The sequence below is a fragment of the Rhipicephalus microplus genome, chromosome X (genome assembly GCF_043290135.1).
Source record: "Rhipicephalus microplus isolate Deutch F79 chromosome X, USDA_Rmic, whole genome shotgun sequence".
NCBI lineage: Eukaryota > Metazoa > Arthropoda > Arachnida > Ixodida > Ixodidae > Rhipicephalus > Rhipicephalus microplus.
Window position 1 is genome coordinate 116,652,037 of NC_134710.1, and position 23,269 is coordinate 116,675,305.

General features: G+C 45.3%; 1 protein-coding gene across 1 annotated transcript in view; it reads left to right on the top strand.

Annotated features, from left to right (window-relative positions):
- The first annotated feature begins 855 nt into the window (after nt 1–855).
- Cbp53E (Calbindin 53E) overlaps nt 856–23,269 on the top strand; it is a 203,428-nt gene continuing 181,014 nt past the window's right edge. The window contains exon 1 of the mRNA XM_037427562.2: nt 856–1,207. Coding sequence (XP_037283459.1) covers nt 1,072–1,207 — 136 coding nt within the window. The 5' untranslated portion in view covers nt 856–1,071. The remainder of the gene's footprint in view (nt 1,208–23,269) is intronic.

A 23,269-nucleotide genomic window follows, 5' to 3' on the forward strand; every position in this document is an offset into this window, starting at 1 on the left:
CTGCGACTTGTGTGTAGTTGCGACGCAGTGCGCCAGCGATGGCTGCGCAGGCGGTCCACGGGGAGCGGGGCTTAGACATGTCCCCGACGGGCGCACACAGGCGCAGGTCTCCGCCCCAGATCAATGCCCCCGGCGGACACAGCTCTGAGCAATCGCTCACATGGACGACTCCGCTACAGCAAACATTTCGTTCCTCTGACTACTGATTTTTCTGCGTTGGGGCGCCTTCATCTGGCTGCTCCCTTGTGGGCAGCTTCTCGGAGGCACCGTTGCCAGACAGGCACGTGGCTGCTGCGGAGGCTGCATCTACACACAACTTTGCGGGTTTGCCTTAAAAAAAAAAAGAAAAAAACTTTGCGAGCACACTTCGCAATGATAAAGGTGTTTACGAACATTTATTCCCAAGTAACGAAAACTCAACTTTACTGACAGCAAATGCACATAACATTGACGACTGATTGTCGAAGTCCCGAAACGTACGCACACTTACTCCTCAAGTAATGCTGTCCTAAGCGGGATCTGTTGCTCCTACTACTTATTTTCTTTCTCGATGTGTTATTCGTTCGTGTTCAACCACCTGCAGCACGACGTCTCGCAGCATCTTCCGCAGCGCTGCCATGAGTGTTGTGAAGCGCATCGCTGCCGTTATCGGCATTCTTGCCGCCCGACTCATGCCTTCCTGTTGCGGCGACTTGACGCGCTCTCGGCACTGCCGTCCGAGTGCCGGGCGCGCACCTGCGGCGCGGACCCGCGGTGAAGGCAGGTCGATACTGCGGCTGCGCAGAGGCGAGGAGGCGCCCCCCGGTGGAGCGGCGAGTGGCCAACAGTAGTGGGACGCAGCTGGCCGGCCGCAGCTTCTCGTCGTCGCCCGCACGAGCAGCAGCCGCACTCCGAGCACACTAGGTGCACTCTCACAACAGCGCGCCCCGTTACGCGACAACCCTCCGCCGCCACTCGGCCCTGTCGATCGCTCAGACGACAACGTCTCCCCAATCTTCCTCTACCTGCGTATTATCCCACCCTCGTGCCCTGCTCTTACAGACCGTTCCTCTGCCAAAAACTTAACGCGCGATGGCCGAAAGCACCAAGGCAGGCAACAAGGGCAGTGCCAACTTCATGCGCCAGTTCAGGGACAAGAAGACTAGGGAGCTGAAGAACCTGACGGCCAGCCAGTTCATGGACGTCTGGAGCCACTACGACAAGGACGGTCAGTAACGCATGCCCCCCTTTCAAATTCCCACGGCCGACGTGCCCAGGAGGTTTCGCGTCCTGGGCGCGCCGGCACCGCGTGCGCTTTGCCGAGCGACACGCGGCCCACGTGTTTTGCCTCCGGACTCACTCGACCAGCACAGCCAAAAGTGGTGTGTCACTTGCGCCACATCTCTGCACTCGCACAGATGTGCGGTAGCGAACAGTTCTCGACCACTCTGGCCGATCATCCATCAGTGAGTCACGCGAGTGATATATCTTGGCCATTAATGCCAACTTAAAAATATATATACCCTCGGAAGCGTAACCTAACTACCGCGCAAAAGTTTATAGAGTTACAGAGCAAACCATGCACCACAGCGCGATGCCAGTGTTGTCCTGCAGTCGCTAAAAATTTTGAAATCATCCCCGAAGAGCGTTACGCGGAAATCCGAAAGTAACCGATGCCGTGCTATCTACCCTCCATTCAGGTTTTATTTTTAAATTCTCAGAGCAGCGCGTCTTCCACTTGCTCAAACAAAAGTTAGTGAGTGGACATATTCTGGTCAAAATTATACGTTTATTGGAGAAATGAGCTCGTTATAAGACCTTTCGCTTGCGCGTTGTCTTACGACAAATATGCAGTGTGAACAGCCTCGAAAATAGGTGAATACGAGCGAACTCTTGAAGAGGAGTGAACCGGAAACTACGCACAAAGGGCACTCAATGATGGTCGCTTTTCACAACTTTGCGGTGGCTCACCTCTAATTCACGAACAACTAGCCCACAGTTTCTTTTTCAGTGAGGCTTTGTAATTAGACGTTATCTATACGAATACGGCAACATCCATTAAAGTATGAATGTACTCAAGGTCGTGTCTTCCTAACGTAAAAAAATATCTATAATTATCTCGATTGAAGATATTGTTCTCTTGAAAATAGCTTAATTATGTCAGTTAATCAAGACCCGATATGCGCACTTGCTTCAGCTGCTTATGCGCGAAATAAACACTAACTAGCAGTAGTCATACGATGTATGCGCAAGATAGCACCGAAGTTTAAACTGCAGCGACGCCAAACCATCGAGCTGTGGTGCCTAAGTGTCGACAGGATTTGAGGAAGCTGGGCCTGTGTCACACGAAATGTTTCTTGAAGCTTTCTGATTTCCTCTCCGGGAAGGCCTGATTTCAAGAAAAATTTTCTGGTCCTAAGTGTTATTTGCCACTGGTCGGCTGCCCTCCTTCATGCGCATTGCACTATGACGGGCTAAAATATTCTCTTACGAGAAATTCTTGTGTAAGAGAATTTTCGTGAATGCAGGCTTTCGTTTGTGAATAACTCTTTGCCGTTCACCGCTCACATTGAATAATAGTAGGTAAGATAATTGATATATATGTGGGGTTTAATGTCACAAAATCATCATATGATTATGAGAGACGCCGTAGGGGAGGGCTCCAGAAATTTCGACCACCTGGGGTTCTTTAACGTGCACCCAAATCTGAGCACACGGGCCTACAATATTTCCGCCTCAATCGGAATTGCAGCAGCTGCAGCCGGGATTCGATCCCACGACCTTCGGGTCAGCAGCCGAGTACCTTAGCCACTGGACCACCGCGGCAGGGCATAGTATGTAAGATTACAGCCTACTAGTCGTCATGCTGGACAAAGTATTTTTAGCGTAAAAATTTCTCGTGAATACGGCCCTCGGACCTGTATTAGCAGAAGGCGCATACATTTTTAAGGTTTGTACTTTTGCTGTTCAACAATGACAACGAATGTGTCATTAGCGAAGGGCATCAGTCAACAAAAGAACAATAAAAACCTTACAAAGGCAAACTCATGAATAAGGCCCCAGGGCCCACATTCAAGCAGACACACACACACACACACACACACACACACACACGCACACACACGCACGTACGCACGCACACACACACACACACACACACACACACACACACCAACAAAAAGGCGTCTTGCGCCAAACTTGTCGGCAAGGGGAGATCGCAGCCAATCGTGGTATTTGAAATATTATTATCGAAGGCACCCGGCAAGTCGTAAAAAGCATGAAATAAAAGTGTGTTTTTATTCGTTGTGGAACAACATTGCAGCTGACGACAGGGAAAAAATCTACGAGGACCAGCAGAGAATCTGTGAATTCGGCTTCTCATTTGTGACACGCAAATATCTTGTCTCTTTCAGATGACAGGTAACGACAAATTTTTCTAGCGTTTCTTTCACTTTCTCCTTCTATCCGAGACAAACTGGGACTGATGGCTTGAAATGGAATAGTTGCAACGCAATCATAATGTTTAATGTGTGGCACAAGGCCACCACTACCGAGTATATATACTGATGAATAAGCGCTTGTGAGGATACTGTCACGGTTGCAAGAGTGATTACCAATGGTTGTGCCGCAGCTTCGACGAAACCAAAAAAAAAAAAAACATTGAGAAAACATGTCTTCCCCGATGTTATATGCTCAAGAAAATGTGGAATAAAGTCATTGTGGTTGCCGGAAGTGCGTTTGTGTTGAGTCCTTTTTTTTTCTGAAACTTTATTATTGTGGTTATTTGTCAGAGTGACTGTTACCGTCTGCGTTACTAATAAAGCGGGCTTGCTAGCAGCCCACGTCAACTGTTCAATGCAAACATGTTCCCAGAACTTTCGACTACCGTAAAGCTTCTAGCCCTGTCGCTGAAACACTTCACTTGCATTTATGCGAAACAAGCGTTTTGGTTTTCGCAGTGTGATCATGTTTACACTTTTCTTCCTTTGGAGCAAGTTGATTCAAGTTATTCCTTCTGCGGTGTGAGCGCGCCTTGCCCCTCAGAAGCAAACACGTTACAAATCGTTTCGGTTCCTTCTTTCGACTCCCAGCGATAAAAACTTCCGTATGTAAATTGGGTTTTTTGCGTATTGTTAGATGAGTGAGGTTTTAATACATCCGGTGATTCAACCGCAGTAAACAGATTTTACCACTTACCTACCGAGAGAAAAAATGTGCACTCACTGCTGTAATCAGAGTAACCTGCTGAGCTCACGAGTACACCCATTCGCCTACTTTCTTTCTTGTACCTGAAAGTCGAGTGTCCCAGAAGTGTAGCGTTAAATGTACGATCTCCAATTGAAACCTGAATACTTAACTCGTGAGGTTAAAGTAATCGCGGTGAATAAAGACGTTAGCGAGACTGCAGTCGCAGCTGCTTCTTGACATTCTATTGTTTCGTGTCGTTTCCCTGACAGGATACGCATTTGCGAAGCTTGATGGTTTGTCAATTGATCTTAACACGACTTGGAGCAGTGCAACCTACCTTATACGTCACTTGTTAGTGCTCTCACAGTAGACGTTAACTGCATCGAAAATTCAGTCCTCACACGTTGACTACCTCACCGCTTTATTTCGACATACATGTATTTACAATGGTGCAATCCTTCTCCAAGAAAACTGCATCACAGCTTTTCTTTCTTTTTCTCTCTGCGTGCTGTACGAGATGCCGGTTATCGTGCCCAAAGCAAACACTCTGGTAACTGCTGTATAGTGGAATTTACTATGTTTAACTGCAAAATAAAGTTAACTAAGACCTAATACAAAATCGTTATGAGTGTGTTAGTAGAGCCCTTTATCCTTAGAAAAAGATATATAGGAAACAAGTTTGTAAAGTACATAGTCCTCTTGAGAAACGTTTCTGATGAGACAGGCAAGAAGGAGGTTAGTTTCGCAACGCTAAGCTTAAGATGCGTATGCTGGCCAGAAAAAAAGAAAAGAGAAAAGGCACAAGAGGCTCAGGAGTGTGCAAATGACACCGCTTGAAGGCTGAAGACAAATGACAGTAACATAAGGCTCGTGAATGTATTTGTCAAAAGCTCTTTACCTCTCACAAACGCGTTCGGCTCTGAATGCGAGAGCCTTTAAGACATCCCTGCATGGCGCCATTCCACTGCGCACAAAGTGGACGCAGTGGGTTTCCGCTACGCCTACGTGCGCGCTTGCTCCTCTTCAGCACTGCCTTCGCTAAGCCTACCTGGTGTTGGTACTCTATGAAGACAATCTAAGAAGACGAAGACTACTAGAGGATGGATCTAAACCAGTGGGCTTGGCCGAAGCTGCACAAAAGTTCAGCCTGCAAACCGCTTTTTTTGTTGCTTTGACTTTGTCGCAAGGCCATTGCTGAGACAGGACGTATATACGCTCGTTTTCTATCATTATCGGATATCCTGGCCTCTCCTCCTCAGTTATGTAGAGCTGCTCTTTTGAGTTTATGTATTAAGTGGGGCCTTATCCTTCATGCCCTCTTTATTCAACTCATTTTCCATTCTTTTTTTTTCATTTATCAAATGACGTTTTGTTTCCTGGGTAAATTCGGTTGATTTGTTGCGTGTCAGCCTGAGGTCATCAAACTCTAACAATAAAATTGATCTGTTTCAAAGTTTTACGTTTTAAAGCAGTAAGTTGTAAAAACATTAAGCATCAGATGCACTTGTTCTTCGTGAATATCTAGTATTAGCTCCGAGTTCAGAAGAGGCACGCAATAGTACAGCACAGATGGCTCAAGAATTTTTCCGGAAATGTTTTGTAAATTATCCCTTGAAACATTGCACTGAGTTGGTGTGCACCTTTTACTTATTAATGAACCATTGATCCCAAAAGCTTTTTGCTAGGACGATGAAAAAAGGAGAAAGCTAATCGTCTGTAGCAATAATTAACGCACTACTTGTGCAGTCATTTTTCCGTGTCTCTCGTTTATGATGAACTTGTACATGAAAATCGTGCGTCTGTATGTATCAAAAAGCGGGGGCTGATCAACGACAATCACGCATGGAAAAGTACTGACGCTAACAGTAAAACGCGTGAAGTATTCTAGCTTTCGTCACCCGTATATGTGGACAACAAGAACCGCTGATATTCGCGCGTTTGCATTTTACGTTAAAGGACCCTTGGAAAGAAGGAGCTACTCCTCTTCATCGACAACCTGCGCACAGATATTACAGAATTCTCTCCTGACGTATGCGCCCCCGAAGCTCTCTAAGCGTGAGTGTCATAACTGATAAATGATAAATTGGAGGAGTGTCACCTGTAATGTTATTTAGTAATGCAGCTAATCTTCACGTTATTGAGTCTTTCTTCAAGAAGTGATAACTTTAAGGCCAGAAGATAGACTTTACTACATAAAGCAGGCTTCACAGCAAAACAAGTAAAAGGAATAAATCTACATTAGCTATGTAAAGCTTAAGCAACAACGAAGCTGGTTCATCTTAGGGGCTTAACGTCGCCTCCATATCTGTTACTTGGACTTTATTTGATGTAGACATGAAAGAGGCGAACCACAGCCTTTTACAGACCTCGCAAGAATGTCTGAACTCCAGCGCCAGAAGCTACCGAGCAAACCTAGCTGTGGAAGCCCCGGTAGAAGCAAACTGGCGTGGCAACCTTGGCGTGGCGGCTGCGCATGACTGTCTCCATCTGTGGGCGTGGCTTGGCGGTGACTGATACACGGTGCATGCGCGGTTAGGCAAGGTTAAACCATAGTCCTTCAAAAAGTATTGAAGGACTATGGTTAAACCCAGATGGTGCGCAGCTGTGGCTTGGTTATTGATAAGAAACGGCGCGGATTTGCGGACACCCGACGCTTTCCCTTCGAGTTTAAGGAGCTTCGCTTTTAAAACAGTAGTTATGGCGTTAATAAGCCAGCCAACGCGAGCGGGCTGAAAGGCTGCCCGGTACATCTCGGATCTCGACAAGCAACGATCTCTCGTCCAAAGAGCTTGGGCAGTGTCTTCTTTGCCAACGCAAACAGCCTTCCCGTCGCCCAGATCCCTTTCAATTTTCAATAAAAATTTGTCCTCACAACTGCAGTGAACGTTAAAAATGCCTAGTGTAACGACTACCTACCATATTTATACAGAATCCTGAGCTGCGAAATGATAATGGCTCGCGGGCACTTCCATCCGAACGTACTGCGCTTGTTATTTCAATGTTTCCAAACTCCACTTCGCGGGCTTTGTAGCTCTCAAGTTTTCCTTTCTGTCTGCCAGCCGCTTTAGCTGATGAATGTCTGGCATTATGGTAGGCAGAAATAGTCTCTTACGGTGTATTTTGTTATGGAATGTTCTGTGCAATACGAGCCCACGTTAACAAAGAGCACACATTTATTTATAAGCTCGACCTTGAGGTACATCGCTCTGGGCCGTGACGTGGCCTTCTTGTTTAACGTATACGGTGCCGCAATTGCTGTGTTGACCCCGGGCAGGTTCGCGACAATGTGACCACAAGAATTGGGGCAAGCATTCTCATAAAAGAAAATTGTGAACTGTGTTTGCTCCCTCCTTTTGTTGTGGGAAAAAAATCATTTGCACACGTTTTCCCTTCCAGTCTTCTTATTCACGTTTATTTATTATCCCTTCGCCATGTCTGCAGCGAATAGCTCTGTCTGCGCCGTCTTTTATAGGACGTTCGAGGCGTCGCGACGGGCAGCCCGGCGTGTCGCGCAAGCCGGCGCAGCAGCGTCGAACGAAGGCGCGTGTCGACGCGGCGCCTCCCCCTAATACACAATATGCCTCGCTTTCATTATGTCACCGCTGCCACACGCCGTGGGTGGGTAATGAGAAAAACGCTTCTTCGGCCGAGAGATACGAAGGTTCGGTGAACCATGCGGCATTTTCATTCCGAAGCAGCGGGCGCGTGCAAGGAGGCAATAAAAATTGACCCCCCCCCCCCGCCCCCTCACTCTCGCTTAATCCTCTATACATTATTTTTTTGTTAGGCGCAGTGAAGAACGCGCGGGATTGGGGGACAGGGGAGCCTGTATGCGGGTGCAACTTTCTTTTCTGCTTCCACTCACCGCTGCCTCTTTATTTTCGTTTTCTCTCTCTGTCTCTCTGTAATGTTCTAACGCCATCATGGCCGTGCTAAGAATCTGTGGCTTCGAAGGCCCACTTGAAGTGCGCAATCAAATTTTCTGGTGTCTTGGACACGTTCGGCAGTGCGCAAGTTTCTTGTTTTATGAAAAGAAAGGAAGCGGCAGTAAACATTTTCCCCACCGTTATTGCGTCGCAAGCAGGCCCGGAATTGTCTTGCCTATGCGGCACTCTCGCTCTTGGCTTCTGCAAATGCTCCTTGGCCGTAACCGCATAACATCTCGCCACTGGCATGCCTACATGGGCATTTTGCCTAACGCGCATTCAGCCCATCACTTGCGAAGAACTTGGAAGGCAAAAATTGTATTACTTTATTTTGTTCCTTCTCGGAAACCCGCCGGAACCTGCGGAGTACAACAAATTTTTGGGAAACAATTTGGGGCAGCCAGTACAGCGGAGCCGAGCACAAAATGTGGTTACTTTGTGCAAGCAGTCGCGTGGAGCGCGAATTTTCGGGACGTCTCCAAAAGTGCGACTATTTGTAGTCACGAGGTCCGCTGTTCCCGGGAGGAAAACGGCGATGTTTATGACTGTCCTGGACTCGGTTTTATTCACCGTATTGGAGCAAGCCTTTACATTTCATTACGTGCGAAGTTGTGTGCCGTTTTATACATCCCCTTCTTTGCTATACTTTGCCGACATATTTCCATTTACTTATTTATTTAGTTATTTGGTTGAATATACATAATTTTCTGGATACTAGAAACAAAAATCCATGTTATTGGTCGCACACTTTACGCGACCTCCAGCACATAGGTTGTAATTACAAAAAGATCAATATAACATCTAGAAACAAGTAGTAAGCTCAATTATGTATTCATGACTAACCAGGCGAAGTAAAAGAAAGGAATAACTTAAAATTTAAGTGTTTATCACCGAAGAAAGAGAAAAACGACACTGTTATATACAATGAACACAAAAAACGCCAACATAAGCTGATACGCGCATATGCATGTGTGTTTTTATGTACACATTTACATATATAACATGCCTCTGAAAGTGTGCGTGGGTTCGAACCGTGGGATCATGGCTTTAGAGACATTCTGAAAACATTTTGCGAGTGACACATGTGCATTTTTCATCGGCTGGTTCTTTTCAGTATAAAACTTATTCATCACCACAGGCAGCATCTGTGATTACGAACAAATTAAGTTTAGACCATTGCGCTGTTAACCAACAGAAGTGCTCGACGGCTTCCAGTTTTGTGCGCCGGCTCAACCTGGTATGAATGGTGAATAACAATAGCGTTACAAAGTATCCCACTCATTTTCAACACTTTTCTCCTTGTTACTGGCCAGATGTTTCAAATATCTTTTCTTCTAAGCCACACACAACATTATCAGAGTTAGTTCTTAACTTAGAGCGCCCTCGTTTTACCTGAAAGCAGAAAAAGATTTTCCTTACTCTAGCAAAACCGAAAACACAAGCTTTCTGCTCCTGTGTTACAAAATGTTAATTGAAGTGACCGGACGTTTCTAGGAAAGAAACACGTGCCGCTGCTGTTGTAATTTTCAAACCGAGAGGAAAGGCGAATTCGAAACAACCTTTCAATACGTACACTGAAGGCACACTCTCAAAGGTTTCGATTCCTGAGAACTCAATGTTCTTAGGCGCCACTTTTGTCACAGTGATTGACACTGTGCGCGTCTTATTCTGCATAGAGCATGTTTTTTTATTATAAGCTAATTCGCAAATTTTATGCCTGATTTCAACGAAGGAGCGTTGAGGAGAAAGTTTCACAGAAATTTGGCTGTTGACGGCCTCATCGTTGATTGCGAGAGAATAAAGAAACAGACGTTGTCAGCAGGCGACAATTTGAAATACACGCTCATAATATAATGAGAAAAACTTTTTGATACGAGTGACTATTGAACTCGGGCATTCTGCTGGGCAAGCAGCTGTTCTACTATGGAGCTACGCCAGTGCTTGAGAAGTGCTTCGTAAAAAAAAATGCTATAAGTATCCTATGTAACAGGCGGAGTTACGTTAACGGATAAACTATTGCGTGGCAAAATAGTAGCATCGCCCCAAATGTTAAAACATGTAAATTTCGCAACGAGATCGAGGTTTCAAGCTGTCCACCCCTTACAAAGTGCGCAGCTGCGGTTCGCGGAGTGGCTACTTCGCCCACTTTGGAAAGGAAAAAGAATGGCGCAGTGGGCACTGAGCAACTTTACTTCCAGAAGCATTCTAGGATAGTTGCGAACGGCGAATGTTACGTTCACAGAAGTTTTTGTCCTTGCGGCACTGTTGAAAGCAATGCGCATGGGACTCGAATCACCTGCCGCGTTCTGTACTCTTGAAGCTCGAGCGTCTTCCAAGCTCTTCTTTTTTCCCCGTGCTAGGCACGACACGACCATGGTCTAGTTATTTCGTTGCACTCTTATAGTGTGCCTTTCGGCTGGCTGGCTTAATTTGTTATTAATATTCCGCCCTTGTGTCACACAAGCTGCGCTGACGCTCTGTCAGCGTCTGCGAGCCACCGCCCACGAGCCTTTCTACGTGCATCACCTGCTGGATATTTAGCGAGGTTGTATCATTTTCTTCCTTGCAACGCATATTTCAAGCGGCTTCAGCGACAGGTGAGTCAAGAGCTGGTCACGCTAACGCCACCGGCACTCATGGGAGCAAGATATAGGTGGGGGAGAAAGCACCGTACTTTCACAAAAATAAGGGTAGTTGCCAACCCTGCAAAGCATTATATCCGGTCTTTCATAATCTGTGTATAAAAATTACGCCCTATTCGTGTAATTCTTCAACTGTATAACAATCTGGCAACATACTCAGGTGACCGTAAATGTTCTGGCTCACCAATCTCAGATTCAGGAGGTCCTTGAAAAAGTAGCGCGATCCTCGGTGAAGCACCAGCCTCGGTGATTTTATCTGCTTCTTATATGTTAAGACAACACTAAACAACCAATTCACCACAAATAACTACACTTATACTTGTTTATTGCAGATTGAATTCCGGGTGCTTCCACAGAGTAACATTTGATACATTAGTGGCTAAATTTTTTTTTCTCTATTAACCTTCTTGCTTTTGCCCTTTCGCCTTTCTCTCCTGACATCGACCTTGTTCCATTCATGTTGTCACTTTAAGTCTGTTGTCACATATCGAAGTCCTTTAGTGAGATGCTTGTCTCTCACTGGATTGTTCTATTTGAATTTATTCCCTGTTTTTAAAACTACCATACTCTCTTTTTCCAATATTGTGTACAGACTCACGCGCAAAAGTTTATGCAAAAAAAAAACACTTGGCCCTCTTTGACGGCTGTGGAAAATTGCGTAGCGGGTGACAGGTAAAAAATGTGTGTGCGCTCTCTTATTAAATCGCTTAGTAAATTCCACGGTTTAGTCTGGCGTGTTCATCGCGGAGAAATCACTCTGCTCCGCAAACTGCTCGTTACCATCAATAACCTTCTCCGGCAGCCCGTTCAAATCACTAAATGGGCGGCCTCTCTCATCTTCCTTTTCGCACCCACTACCAATTATGATCAAGTAAAGGAAATAACGCGGGGACTGCTCGGTTGCGTAAATATCGCGTGGCGTCCGACGCCACGTCAAGTATTGGCACGAACGGAGCTGCAGCAGTTAATCGTCACAATCGCGGTACGTAGCCTGGACGGTGAGTGCTTTCGCCAAGGCGAACGGTGACTAGAACCACGATGGCTGCTGAGGCAGGCAGCCAATACCTCCTTCACGCTGCGGCGCGAACGTTCAATCAAATGTTATCGACGCCTCGACGCGTGCTCCAAACACGGCACGTCGTGACGTTTCGTGGAGGGCTCTTGGCGACTAAACTGTGTGCTAGACTGAACAAAAGGAAGCACTATCAAACGCAAGCTCGTTCAAACAAACGGCAGGAGCATGACTCGCATAATGATTTCAGCAAGAAAAGTGTGCGCGCTGCACTCAGCGAACGGGGTCTCGTCAGTTTACCGTGTTTGTGTCATCGCTCGCGTGCACTTTTAATGGCCTTCACTCCTGTTAGACAGAGCTTACACTCGCTAAATGCCTAAACATTTTTCTGCTCGTTGTTTTTGCTATTTTTCTTATACTCTATCCTGCTTACCACGGTCTCTGACCGCTCGTTTCACCTGCGCGAGTAGCGCTTGCAAACGAGACGCGTTCCGCTTTGCTCTGAGAAGACAAAGTAGGCCATCAAACCCCCTGGAGCTACACGGATCGCCGGCGTAGAAGAAAGCTGTCTGTACAACTTTCCCGTTGGATCACAATTATAGCCTTTCTCGCCTCGAAACGACCGGAGGCGTTTACAATCGCATCGTATACACGCACATAACTTTTTTTTTTTTGTTCCCGACAACGCGCGGAGCAGCGTAGGGGGCACGTCTCCGATCGGTAATGACACCTCATTATAGCGGATTCGGAACCAGCCAGAGCTTCTCTCCCAGCTTTCGTCTCGACCTCGCTAACTTCGTCCTGCTGTGTTTCCGAACTTCGCATCCGCGCACGTACACAGGCCGACCTAACTAACAGCAACAACAAAAAAGATACAACAATACCGAGGCACGTAGTTTGAAACGTTTACAAAGTGAATACAGTTATGCTACATTACATGAAAAATGCAATTTAGTGCAGATACTGTCGTCGTTTTAGTAGCCATTTTTGTTGGATTTCAATGCAGCATGAGTGGAATAATATGTAAGTTTGGTGTGAAGCGTGTGGCTATTCCGGCTGTCGTACAAAAAATCATAGAATCATTATGAACATTACGCTGATATTATTACCGACCTCAACGAAATTGAAAGTCCTCATCACAGGCATTGTATTCTATTGGAAACACTCCTTTTTTTACTTAGGTAATTGATAGAGAAGTTGTTATTCTGTTAGCCTTTCTATTGCATACATTCTCGAGAACAAGCGTTGTCGTGATGGATGAGAACTCAATCTGAATCATTCTGTAGTTTTACTTCACCACGTACTATATTTAGAATAATTCTCGGCCGCTGACAAAGTTCTTTGTTTATTAGTATGCGTGTATGTTATAATACGTAACTGCGAGTTGTGAATCAACAATACAGGCCAGTACAACCGCATACTCAAAACCTAACCACGATAGATATGGCCATCGATAAAGGCCGTCATGACTTTCCGCAAGTGCTAGCGCCGAAAGCGAGCGTAAGGAGAGATATCGATCGATGACACGATATTCACATCACGTGTGGCATTTCATTCGACAAGTATTTTTTTCTTTCCCACGTAGACCCCAAATGTTTCTCAAATACTTTTGTTACAATATAACCACAAGCAGCTACGTTGCAGAATGCAATTGCATGATCTGAAGAGCGTTGGGAAAAAAATGACCATATGGTCATTTGTTCCATCCAGCCACTTAGCCATGCACCAGAGGTTTTGGAAGTTTAATTAGAAAACAATAACAACCGCTACAGCAAAACCTACCGATACATTCTACCGTACCACATGTATCGTACCATATCTAGGTATCCTCCAAGGCCCAGCGTCACTGTATAGACCACTCTCGAGAACGAACTTACTCACTCCAGCGTGAGCTCTTCGCCTGCCGTCCCATCAACGAGGGAAGTAAGCGCCAGAGCACAGCGAAACTAATTAGGTCCAATGAGGGAGGTCTGGAGATCTCGAAGATTCACGCACCGTAAGCACAGCCGATGGCTCCATCGTTATTGTCCTGGGACAACGCAGTGTTCGGGCGCAAAGACGGCGCCAAGGGGGATGCGATCATCGCTACTTAGTTCCTGAGTAGCGTCTACGCTCGGGCTCGACAATGCACTTCCTTCCACTTTTGTTTGTACGTCTGTAGACTGGGAACCAGGTTCCTCTTTGTCGGCCTTAGGTGCAAGCAAGAGGCACGTAGGCCTCACTTGCCTAGGTCCTTATTGGTCGCAAGGTCTGTCGGGATCAGAATAGGGCACGCGATGCATGAACAACCGATATACATATAAGGGAAACCTAACGTTACCCGTGGCTAGTTCAGTGAAGTTGTCCGCACTCAATGTTTTTTGTTGGTAGCATACACGGCATTAAATATTGCCATTCGCACGATAATGTGTTTGGATAACAGAGGATAATAAAACTGTCTCATTAAAACTGCTTCGTTCGAGTGAGGTTCTCGGACTTTTTCTATTGAAAACATCCTCTTCATCTATTGCACAAGATTGACAATGTGAAAAGATAAACATGGGACGAAGCGAGGTTGTCAGTATGCCCTCGCATCGTCCATAATTTATATTTTTCACACTGCTAATGTATTGTGCAATGAAGTACCAGTTAGCACAAACGTTCACGTCTTCATCTAATGACATAGAATATAACTTTGTTACAGCGCACTAGTGGTAGTTAAAATGAACATCACCCGCTGTAAGTGGCATGAATATATTTTTCTGTGTGACAATGAAAAAAGATTCATAAGAGGTGGTGCGAAAACACCTGGCTGCGAAAGTCATAATCGTAACCTATGGAACAAAAGCAGATTACAATAAAAGTCTTTATCACGTGCAGGGTAGACCTAATCTGTGATGATTCTTGGTATTTAACATTCCAAAACCACAATATGATTGTGAGGAATGCTGCAGTGGAGGGATCCGAAATCTAGACCACCTGTGGTTCTTTAATGTGCCCCTAAGCTAAGTACATGAACCTCAAACATTTTAACCGCTACATAAAACGCAGCCGCCGTGGTTGGGATTCGATCCCGAGCCCTTTGGGTCCGTCGAGCACCATAAACAATACACTACCGTGGCATGTAAGAACATGTAGTGTGACGGTCTGGCGCTGATTGTCGCAAGCGCCAAGTGATGGTATAACCGCGCAGACAAAAGAATACCCGGAGACATCAGGGATTTCAAGTAGAGATGATGAAAAGGACGCCTTTGAATTTTTTTCAGAGCAGTTTGTATGGCATTATTTATGACGAACTGCACATTAGAGATGTGCACAAGCGTTCGAAAGAACATGTGAACAATCAATCACATATGTGGCCACTCCTTGATATGTTGTCAGTAAGTCAAATGAACTTCATTCATTCATTCATTCGTTCATTCATTCATTTGTTCATTCAATCACTCTTTCATTCTTTCATTCATTCATGAAGGTGATGGAAATTTCTCCACAGCCCTCTCTAACACGACGTCTTTCCCGGTCACTGTGTTTCTGCTGGACTTGAGGATTCACAGATTTATAATGTTTATTCTGCAAAAAATCCATCATAAATTTATTTTTCGCATTTGAAGCCAGTAGGAGGGGCCACTTCAAACAATTGCTGTGCGTTGCTCAAATACAGGTGAAGTTCATTGTAACCAGGCGTTCATATCTCACCACAATATTCCGCTCTTTTTACGAATAACGCTTCACACTTACGTGATCCAAGAGAAAAAACAAGCGGGAAAGGAGGAGGGGGGTACTTACCAAGCTCATTCTTAATTTGAACAGTTTGTAAGATTGCACTCACTGCGTGCACTTCTTTTGCCAAGTACTATGGATGTATTACGTTTTACATTTTTCCTCAGCTCGAAGTATACCAGCCAATGAATCACGTTAAAATTTGCCCACGTTTCCTTGCTACCACATTTCCGTTCCGGTATTTTTTTTCTTCTATACCTAAGTCGCTTTATCTTTCAGGAGTGTGGACATTCAACTTGGTGGAGCCCTTTCATAAAGCTTTTTATAAATCATTCGTTCTTTTTGTCAATATGTGGCTATCTGAAGAGTAACTGTTGTGCGATCTAATACTAAGCATACTTGTTGAGCTCTACGATTGAATATCTTTGTGAATAGCACTTTGTAATCATCTGTATAATCTCGAGCCACAATCTGGTGTACCCGCGAGGCAGTGTTCGTGCGTGGTGAACCTAAATCACCCTGAACACATTTAAAACATACCCGTTGCTAGGCAACCTTTCTGAAGCTCAAAGACGTTGAAAGCGTAGCGTGTTCTGGTACACGTAACTGTCTCACTAATTTGATGTGTTCTCACAGAGAAGAATTACAATTCACGCCACCTGAATCGCTCCTTAGCCTTATTTTTCGTCATGCGAAAGCCATTCATGAAATTACTATACGCAACATCATGTTGTGTGCTTTGGGACGCCCGTTCTGTGAGCTTCTGCTTGTGTTCCATCACCCACGTAGTTTTATTTCAGTATCAACATCATGTTGTTTCGCGTCACAGATGAGAAGAAGGTTTATTCAAAATTTAAGTTGACATGTCAAAGACAACTGCTGTGTTTTTTTTCTTCTCCGAGATACCTACAAACGAGGTTAATTACACGTAAGAAATTTTTACGATTCTTTCATACTGATATACCTGACTGATATCTTTTTCCAGTTTCTTCATACAAATGTCGTATTCTGTTGGCAGTTGTTTACTCTGAACCTTGTACCTTAAAAGCGTTTCCTATGATTATATAAGGAGATGGAGAGTATAGAGTAGTTCAATTTTAAAAGAGCCGAGACACAAGTTCATTCCAGGCAGGAACGGCAGCACTCATTTCTCTTTTTTTAGTTTCTTTTTTATCGTGCGTTTTGAGGTGTCTGGGTAAATCGTTTCCCCGTGGCCGCTCGTCCGTCAACGCTGGGAGCGCGCCGCTAGTACAGCCCCAGGGTCGGCTCAGGCCACCAGCAGATGTATGGCCTTGGCGCTGTGGCCACGGCTAACGCGGCCACAGCCTGTTGAGCATGCCGCAGTCAGTGCTTGCCGGCTGTCGGCAGTCAGCGAGGCGAGGCGTAATTAGCCGGTTGGACCGCTGCGAGCCAACGACGTGCCCACCCACCTCAATTGCACCTCCCACCCCTGTACGTTTGGCTACACCTCACTAAGCCTACGTGCGCAGAGAAGACGCATTATCCGGGAAACCTCGTTGGTATAAGAAGAATTTCATCGCAGCGACATTGGCGGCTTCATTTTCAGAATACAAAACGGAATAGAAAACAATTCAGAATTTCACCGCGTGAAAAACCCACGTGTGATGATGCATTTTATATAAATGGTGAAAGTGAAGCGTTGGAGCTTAATACTGGTCAGAGCAAATAATCTGCAAGGACATAACTCGATCGCAGCTCCTGTGCCACTTCGTGCGATGATATCAAGGTCTTTGTGAACACTTACAGGTTCGCTGGTCATATGTCATGGTAGAAAACCTAAAGAAAGAAAGAGAGAGAGAAGTAACATTACAGTGGCTCTAAAATGCTTCTAGATGGGAGAAGGATGAGCCGCATCGTCTTTCTCAAGTTCTGCCAGCGTTCAAAATTACGTGCAACTATACTCTACCTTTACCACTGCAGATATTGATTTTACGAGCGTGTTTTAGAGTCGACTTTTCCAACCGCGCTAAAGTTTCGTGGTCTCAGCTATAGTAAGTATTACAAGTTTAACAGCTAAGTTTTTAAACAATTTTGCAAGAAGGTTCTGCGACCATATTAAGAAAAAAAAACTCTAAGTTCAATTTTTAAAGCAAATAGTCGTCCTTTGGAAGCTCGACCTCGCATTTTTCAGCTTCTAGCCAATTGTGGGCGCGCGCTTAGAATTCCAGCTTGCGTCTCGGTTTGGACGATTAATTTTCCGAAGGGCTGCAAGAAGCCGTCTCTCGCTTGCGGGTAACTATCCGAACAGGTAAGCATGCCTCGCATGGTTAGTCAACTAATATTTATGACGATAGCGTTCTATCTGGTACTTAGTCTGTAACGTTGTCAGTATTCGCCTTGCATCAGCAATTGTGAGATGCGTTGGGTGATTTCCGGAGTACCGAAACACACAAACACACACACACACACACTCGCAGAGAGAAAGAGAGAACAACTGAAGTCGCTTCTTACATCTAAGCCTCAACCATGAGAATTTTTTATGTGTTCTAAAGAAACACACTGGCTTTGAGGGACACTGCAGTGTGAGGTTCCAGAATAATTTTTACAAACTGGGTTTTTACGTTGGGAATTTGCCAGAGGGATAGTTTCAGAATTTTTATAAATAATATTACCTTTTCGGTTTTCGGAACGATACAATAGCAGTCAAACTCTATTCCAATTTAGTTTCAAAAGCACTCATGTATCTTTCCTAAATTGACTGCTCCGAGTGCAGGGAAAACAATTTTAAAAAATGAATAGGTTCAAATTTAAAGCGCGGCTACCCGCCCCGGTGATCTAGTGGTTATGGCGGTCGACTGCTGACCAGCAGGCCAAGGTATCGAATACCAACCGTGGTGGCCGCATTTTCGAAGGAGGCGAGAATGCTTAAGGCCCGTGTTGTTAAGTTTAGATGCACTCTAAAAAAACCTGATTATCGCAACTTTCGGAACCCTTCACTGCGGCGTTTCTCATAATCATATCGTGGTTTCGGGAGCTTAAAATTTAGGAAGTAGTAATATTACAAAGAGTGATTGTACTAGCCTGCATGGATGAGTAAGAGTAGGTATTCACAACTGAACCCTGCATGAATACACATCATCCTCTAAACATTATGGCCGTCTACTAATCAACGCAGAAACCACTTCTCCGGCAACAACATCATGGCTTGAGTGCCAGGTACCGGATTCTCAAAAAGTGACAACCGTTGATGGTAACCCCTCCTCACGTGCAAGGTTTACTTCGAGCATAAAGCCACCCAATGTCGTGATGCCTTCGCTTTGTTTTTGTTCTTTGCAGGCGCTCCCATGTATATATATATATATATATATATATATATATATATATATATATATATATATATATATATATATATATATATATATATATTTATATATATTTATATATATAACTTCGTTTTTTTTTTCAGAACTCTAGTCTCTCTCTGTGATTTCGCGAGCAGCTTCTGTAGCGCAAGACCACCGGGCTGAAAGTTTAATAAGAGGAGGGTCATGAGAGAACAAAAAAAAACGGAGAGGAATTTTGAGAGGGAGGGATATACGGGGAGCGAACAATGTGAACCATTAACAGCGGGACGCTTCTGCGTGCGACACGCTTTCGCTGCGCTAGTCACGTGACACTATAACCGCCTCATTTGTTTCTTCTTCTTTTTTTTGTTTCACTCTCTTTCTTTTTGTCATTCGCTTCAATCTCTGACTACGCGTGCCGCTTTAGTCTGAAACCACCTTCGCCATCAGCGAATATCATACGAGCCCGCCCGACCGAAATAAAGCTAGCCGTCATAAATGCGTAGGCGCAAACGCGGCAAGAGTGTATGCGTTTATCTTATGAAGCATAATATTTTCCATGGTTCTGATAATATTTTTCCACGCTGTTTTCAATTTTACGATCCGAAGAACGTACGGTATCGATCATAGGTCAAACCGTGGGCGAGTGTGCATCCCCGCTGCGACGGCTCGCGAAGACGCACTTATTCGATGCCGTGGTTTTTCAAAGACTCGATAGCAGCGAGCTCTACGCCGCGGGGCTTATCACCGAGAGCCCGATCTGGGAAACGGTTAATTCGGGCCCCTAGCGAGAGATAAGAATAGAGATAAAAAAAATCGACTCGAGCTCTGCTCACTTAATCTCATCTAAGCATCAAACTTTGCCGTGAAAGGCATCATATTGGGTCATCTATAACTGCTCTACTGAAATAATATGGCACAAAACAAAAGCGACAGATATTGAGCACTCTTCCAGTTGTCGGCTGTGCTTCTGTAGAACTTCCAGTGCGGACGTAAGCAACGAAGGAACTCAAATGAAGTGCAGCGAATTTGTTAACGGCGTCAAGCTATGGCTTTCCCGCTATGTATAATTTACCACCAATTCTACGGTACACGCATCGTTCATCTGACGGTTACTGCGTATCCGGTGGACTGTTTTGGCTTTTGTGCGTATCTTGCAATCAAATGACGGGAACAGCAACTCTCTGTTCGAGCTTATTATGTACTGATGGGCTAAGGTGGTGAGCCACGATTTGCATTCACGTCTTTTTATGTGTGCATGTTCTGTGTCCTCTTTGTGTGCTGCTTCTTCGAAGATCCGTTTGATTCGCGCAGGAATCATTATTGTGGCAACGTGCCGGCCAACGTATCTCGGAGAAACCTGCAATATGGAAATGCCATCCTGACCCTTCTCTCAAAGGCGGCATACGATGATGATGGGGAGGAGGTCTTTAGAACGTGTTTTGAGCAGGGCGTTTGTGCTACTTTCAGCAAATTTCGTCGGTACCACAAGCCTATAAGTGGCTGCATCCGTCTGTTCATCGTCACGATGCGACTGTTGTGACCGTAACATTCATTATTCTTATCGTATACGGTTTATTCGCACAACTTGCCGCCACAACTGCAACATCAATGGTGCATGCCAATGCGGCATTTGTATATGTGCAGCTATAGGCTGCTGCGGGTCTATACGGCCTAGCTTTTGAAAGGTATAACGCCTGCAACACGCAAGTTTGACCTTGCTGCTACCAATTTAATGCGTACGAATTGAGATTTGTAAGCGCCAAGTCTTCTGTATACTGGGGACGGAAATCGTATGTCAAAAATATATTCTACCGTTGCAGGCGGGCCACGCACTTGAGCCTCTGTTCGGGGAAGCTCGTGTAGCAACGGCAGCAGGCGAAGCCTTTCCATCCGTTACGCCATTGACTGTTCGGAAATCTGATCAGCGGATAGAGCGCGTCGGCTTTTATGACTCGTTCCTGAGTAAACTCGTCGCTTTTGGAAAATTCTGCACAATTGGCGTCGCGAATAAAATCAGCCACCAGACATTATGGCACCACTTATTATAGTCTCGTGTGGCAGTGTGTTTCCTACTTCACCCTTTCACGTTTCGGTGGGCTCGTTCGTTTGGTTACGGTGAGAGAGAACGAGACACGCTGACGCTCAACGCAGTAACGAACTCCTAAGAGCTGCGCGAACACCACTTCACTGACGTTTCGAGAACAGTCTTCGACGAAAGCGGAAACGTCAATGCAGTCGCGTTATGGCTTCCTATTTACGTGATTCTATGTGCTATTTCATTGCATGGTTCGTTAATAGAGACGAATTTTTCCTGCAACGCCACGTGTGTAAGGGGGGTCCTTTACAGGGACGACTCCTCAGAAGCTTTCTTTTACCGGTGCTCTTCGCCACTATGCACAAAAAATATGTCTGGCATCAGGATTGGTTGAAATTCGTTCTTAAGAACGAGGTTTACTAAATAGTTTTACGTGAATACGGGCGAATAGCATCACTCAAAGCGCATGCAGTCCACCGCAAACATCAGCGAAGCAGGGTAAAGGTGTGATAATTAAATAAAGACTATAGGCTGAAGCCAGACCTACATGATAACTGTTGGGCAATGGATAAGTTTGCAGAGTCTCTATCAGTTTTTTTCTTCGCGGTGCGCAGCTGGAAGCGTTTATCTGAATATGATTTATTCTACGCATGCCTCGCGGCACATCCTAAATAAGTTATACGTCGCGTAGCGCATGTAATACACCAACCTTACAAGCACTGTGCTAGCACGCGTTTCTGCACTGCACATTTGCCCCATTTACGGCGGCACCGGTAGTCATCCAAATAAAAACCAAGTGCTAACTGCCTCTGGTGGAGCTTGTTTCTTGCGCATCGTTTGGTCACGGTATGGACGCCTAGATTTTTGACGACACCCACAGCTTTTCACACGCTATTTGAGAAAATGACTGCACCGCCATTCGCACAGCAGACTGTCTTGTAGTAAAGCTAGCTTTACTGATAACAAAAATAGCTGTCATTATGTCTGTTACATCGCACAATGTGAGCCCGAAGAAAAAGTACGCTGGTGTTTCTGGCTGCCCAGTGCTGGTATTAAGCTTGTTTCTCGTTGTACACGACTGCGTGGTGGCTGTCATTTCGACTGAGTACCACCGCAATGCAAAGACGCTGCTTTGTTTCACAGGCACTGGTTCAACGTGACACCCACCACTGCGATGCGAAGTGTTTCGCCCTTGAAAATGGCGCTTCACATGAGAGCAATTCAGCTCCAAGAGCAACCCAACGGAACATGTTTTTTTTTTTTGCGATTGCTTCAATCAAATTCGCATGAGTTAGGAATGTTCGCGGGTGGCAAAGCGTATTTCAGTGTCGTTAGCTCCTACAAGCAGTGACGTCAGGATGCGTCACATGGGTGGCGTCGATGCTCGGATCTAGAAGAGCGGGTGCACATCGCACCGGCGGGCGTCACGTAAAAGCAGTGCATTGAACCTGTCACGCCATTCTTCTGACCTATGGCATTGCATATGCGGGGTCCAAAGCAAGACACCTGAACAAATGGAGCATCGCTACGCGTGCCAGCAAACGGAAATCTCAAGAAATATTTCCATGCACCGCAGGAAGTGTGTAGGCTACCCGATGTTTGACAAAGCTTTAGTTTTGGCAAAATGTAAGAATGAAATCAGACGTGCAATTCGGGAAGCCTTCATCATATCGATCCAGCAAGTCGGATGCTTCAGTTGATGCTCCATTCTGCTGATCCCGCCTGAAATCTACTTGATCAGACGCAGCATGTAGCAACAGACTCAGAGTAAGCCTATAATATAAAACAAAAAATCACGAGTCATTGCAGAGAACAGTCTGCCATGGTTTTACTCTCCTTCCTCTCATTTTTAATATTTTGTTTGTTCTTTTTCTAGTATTCTAATTCATTCATGTCTTTTCAATAAATACACTTGATAGTTTGCGCTTATCGTTTTTTCCTACCATATCTCTCCCCCTAAGTTTATGTACCCTCCATCTTTAGCGCTAGCTTGAAAACTAGTGCTACGTCACTCGCACAACTAACCTGATTGACTTTTTAACCTTACTACAAAAAAGAAACTAGGCCTCAACAGTAAATAGAAACATTTGTCGCAGCTCACGGCATATGATAGTGTTGTTACAAAGAAAAAAAAACGATACTTTGTTATAGGGGTAACCCTCTATATCGAGTTGCGATACGTCTACGCTGCGAAACGTTAAGAATGCGCGGGCTCCTACAGCGAAGCCACCGGCCGATAATAGCACCAATATGTTTCTTCACAGGATTCCACAACGTGTGCTTGCGTTTCCAAGGGAAGCTTTTATGAAGCACTGATTGCGGCGGTGGAGGCGACCCGGGCTGGCACCGCGAAAAGCACTGTGTAACGCCCAGCGCTGGCGAGTGCACAGAAATGCGGGTGCCCTTACAGATATAGGCCATCGATGGTGCGGTGGTCACATGCACATTAGTATGTGCCTATTTTCGCTAACCGATGCCCT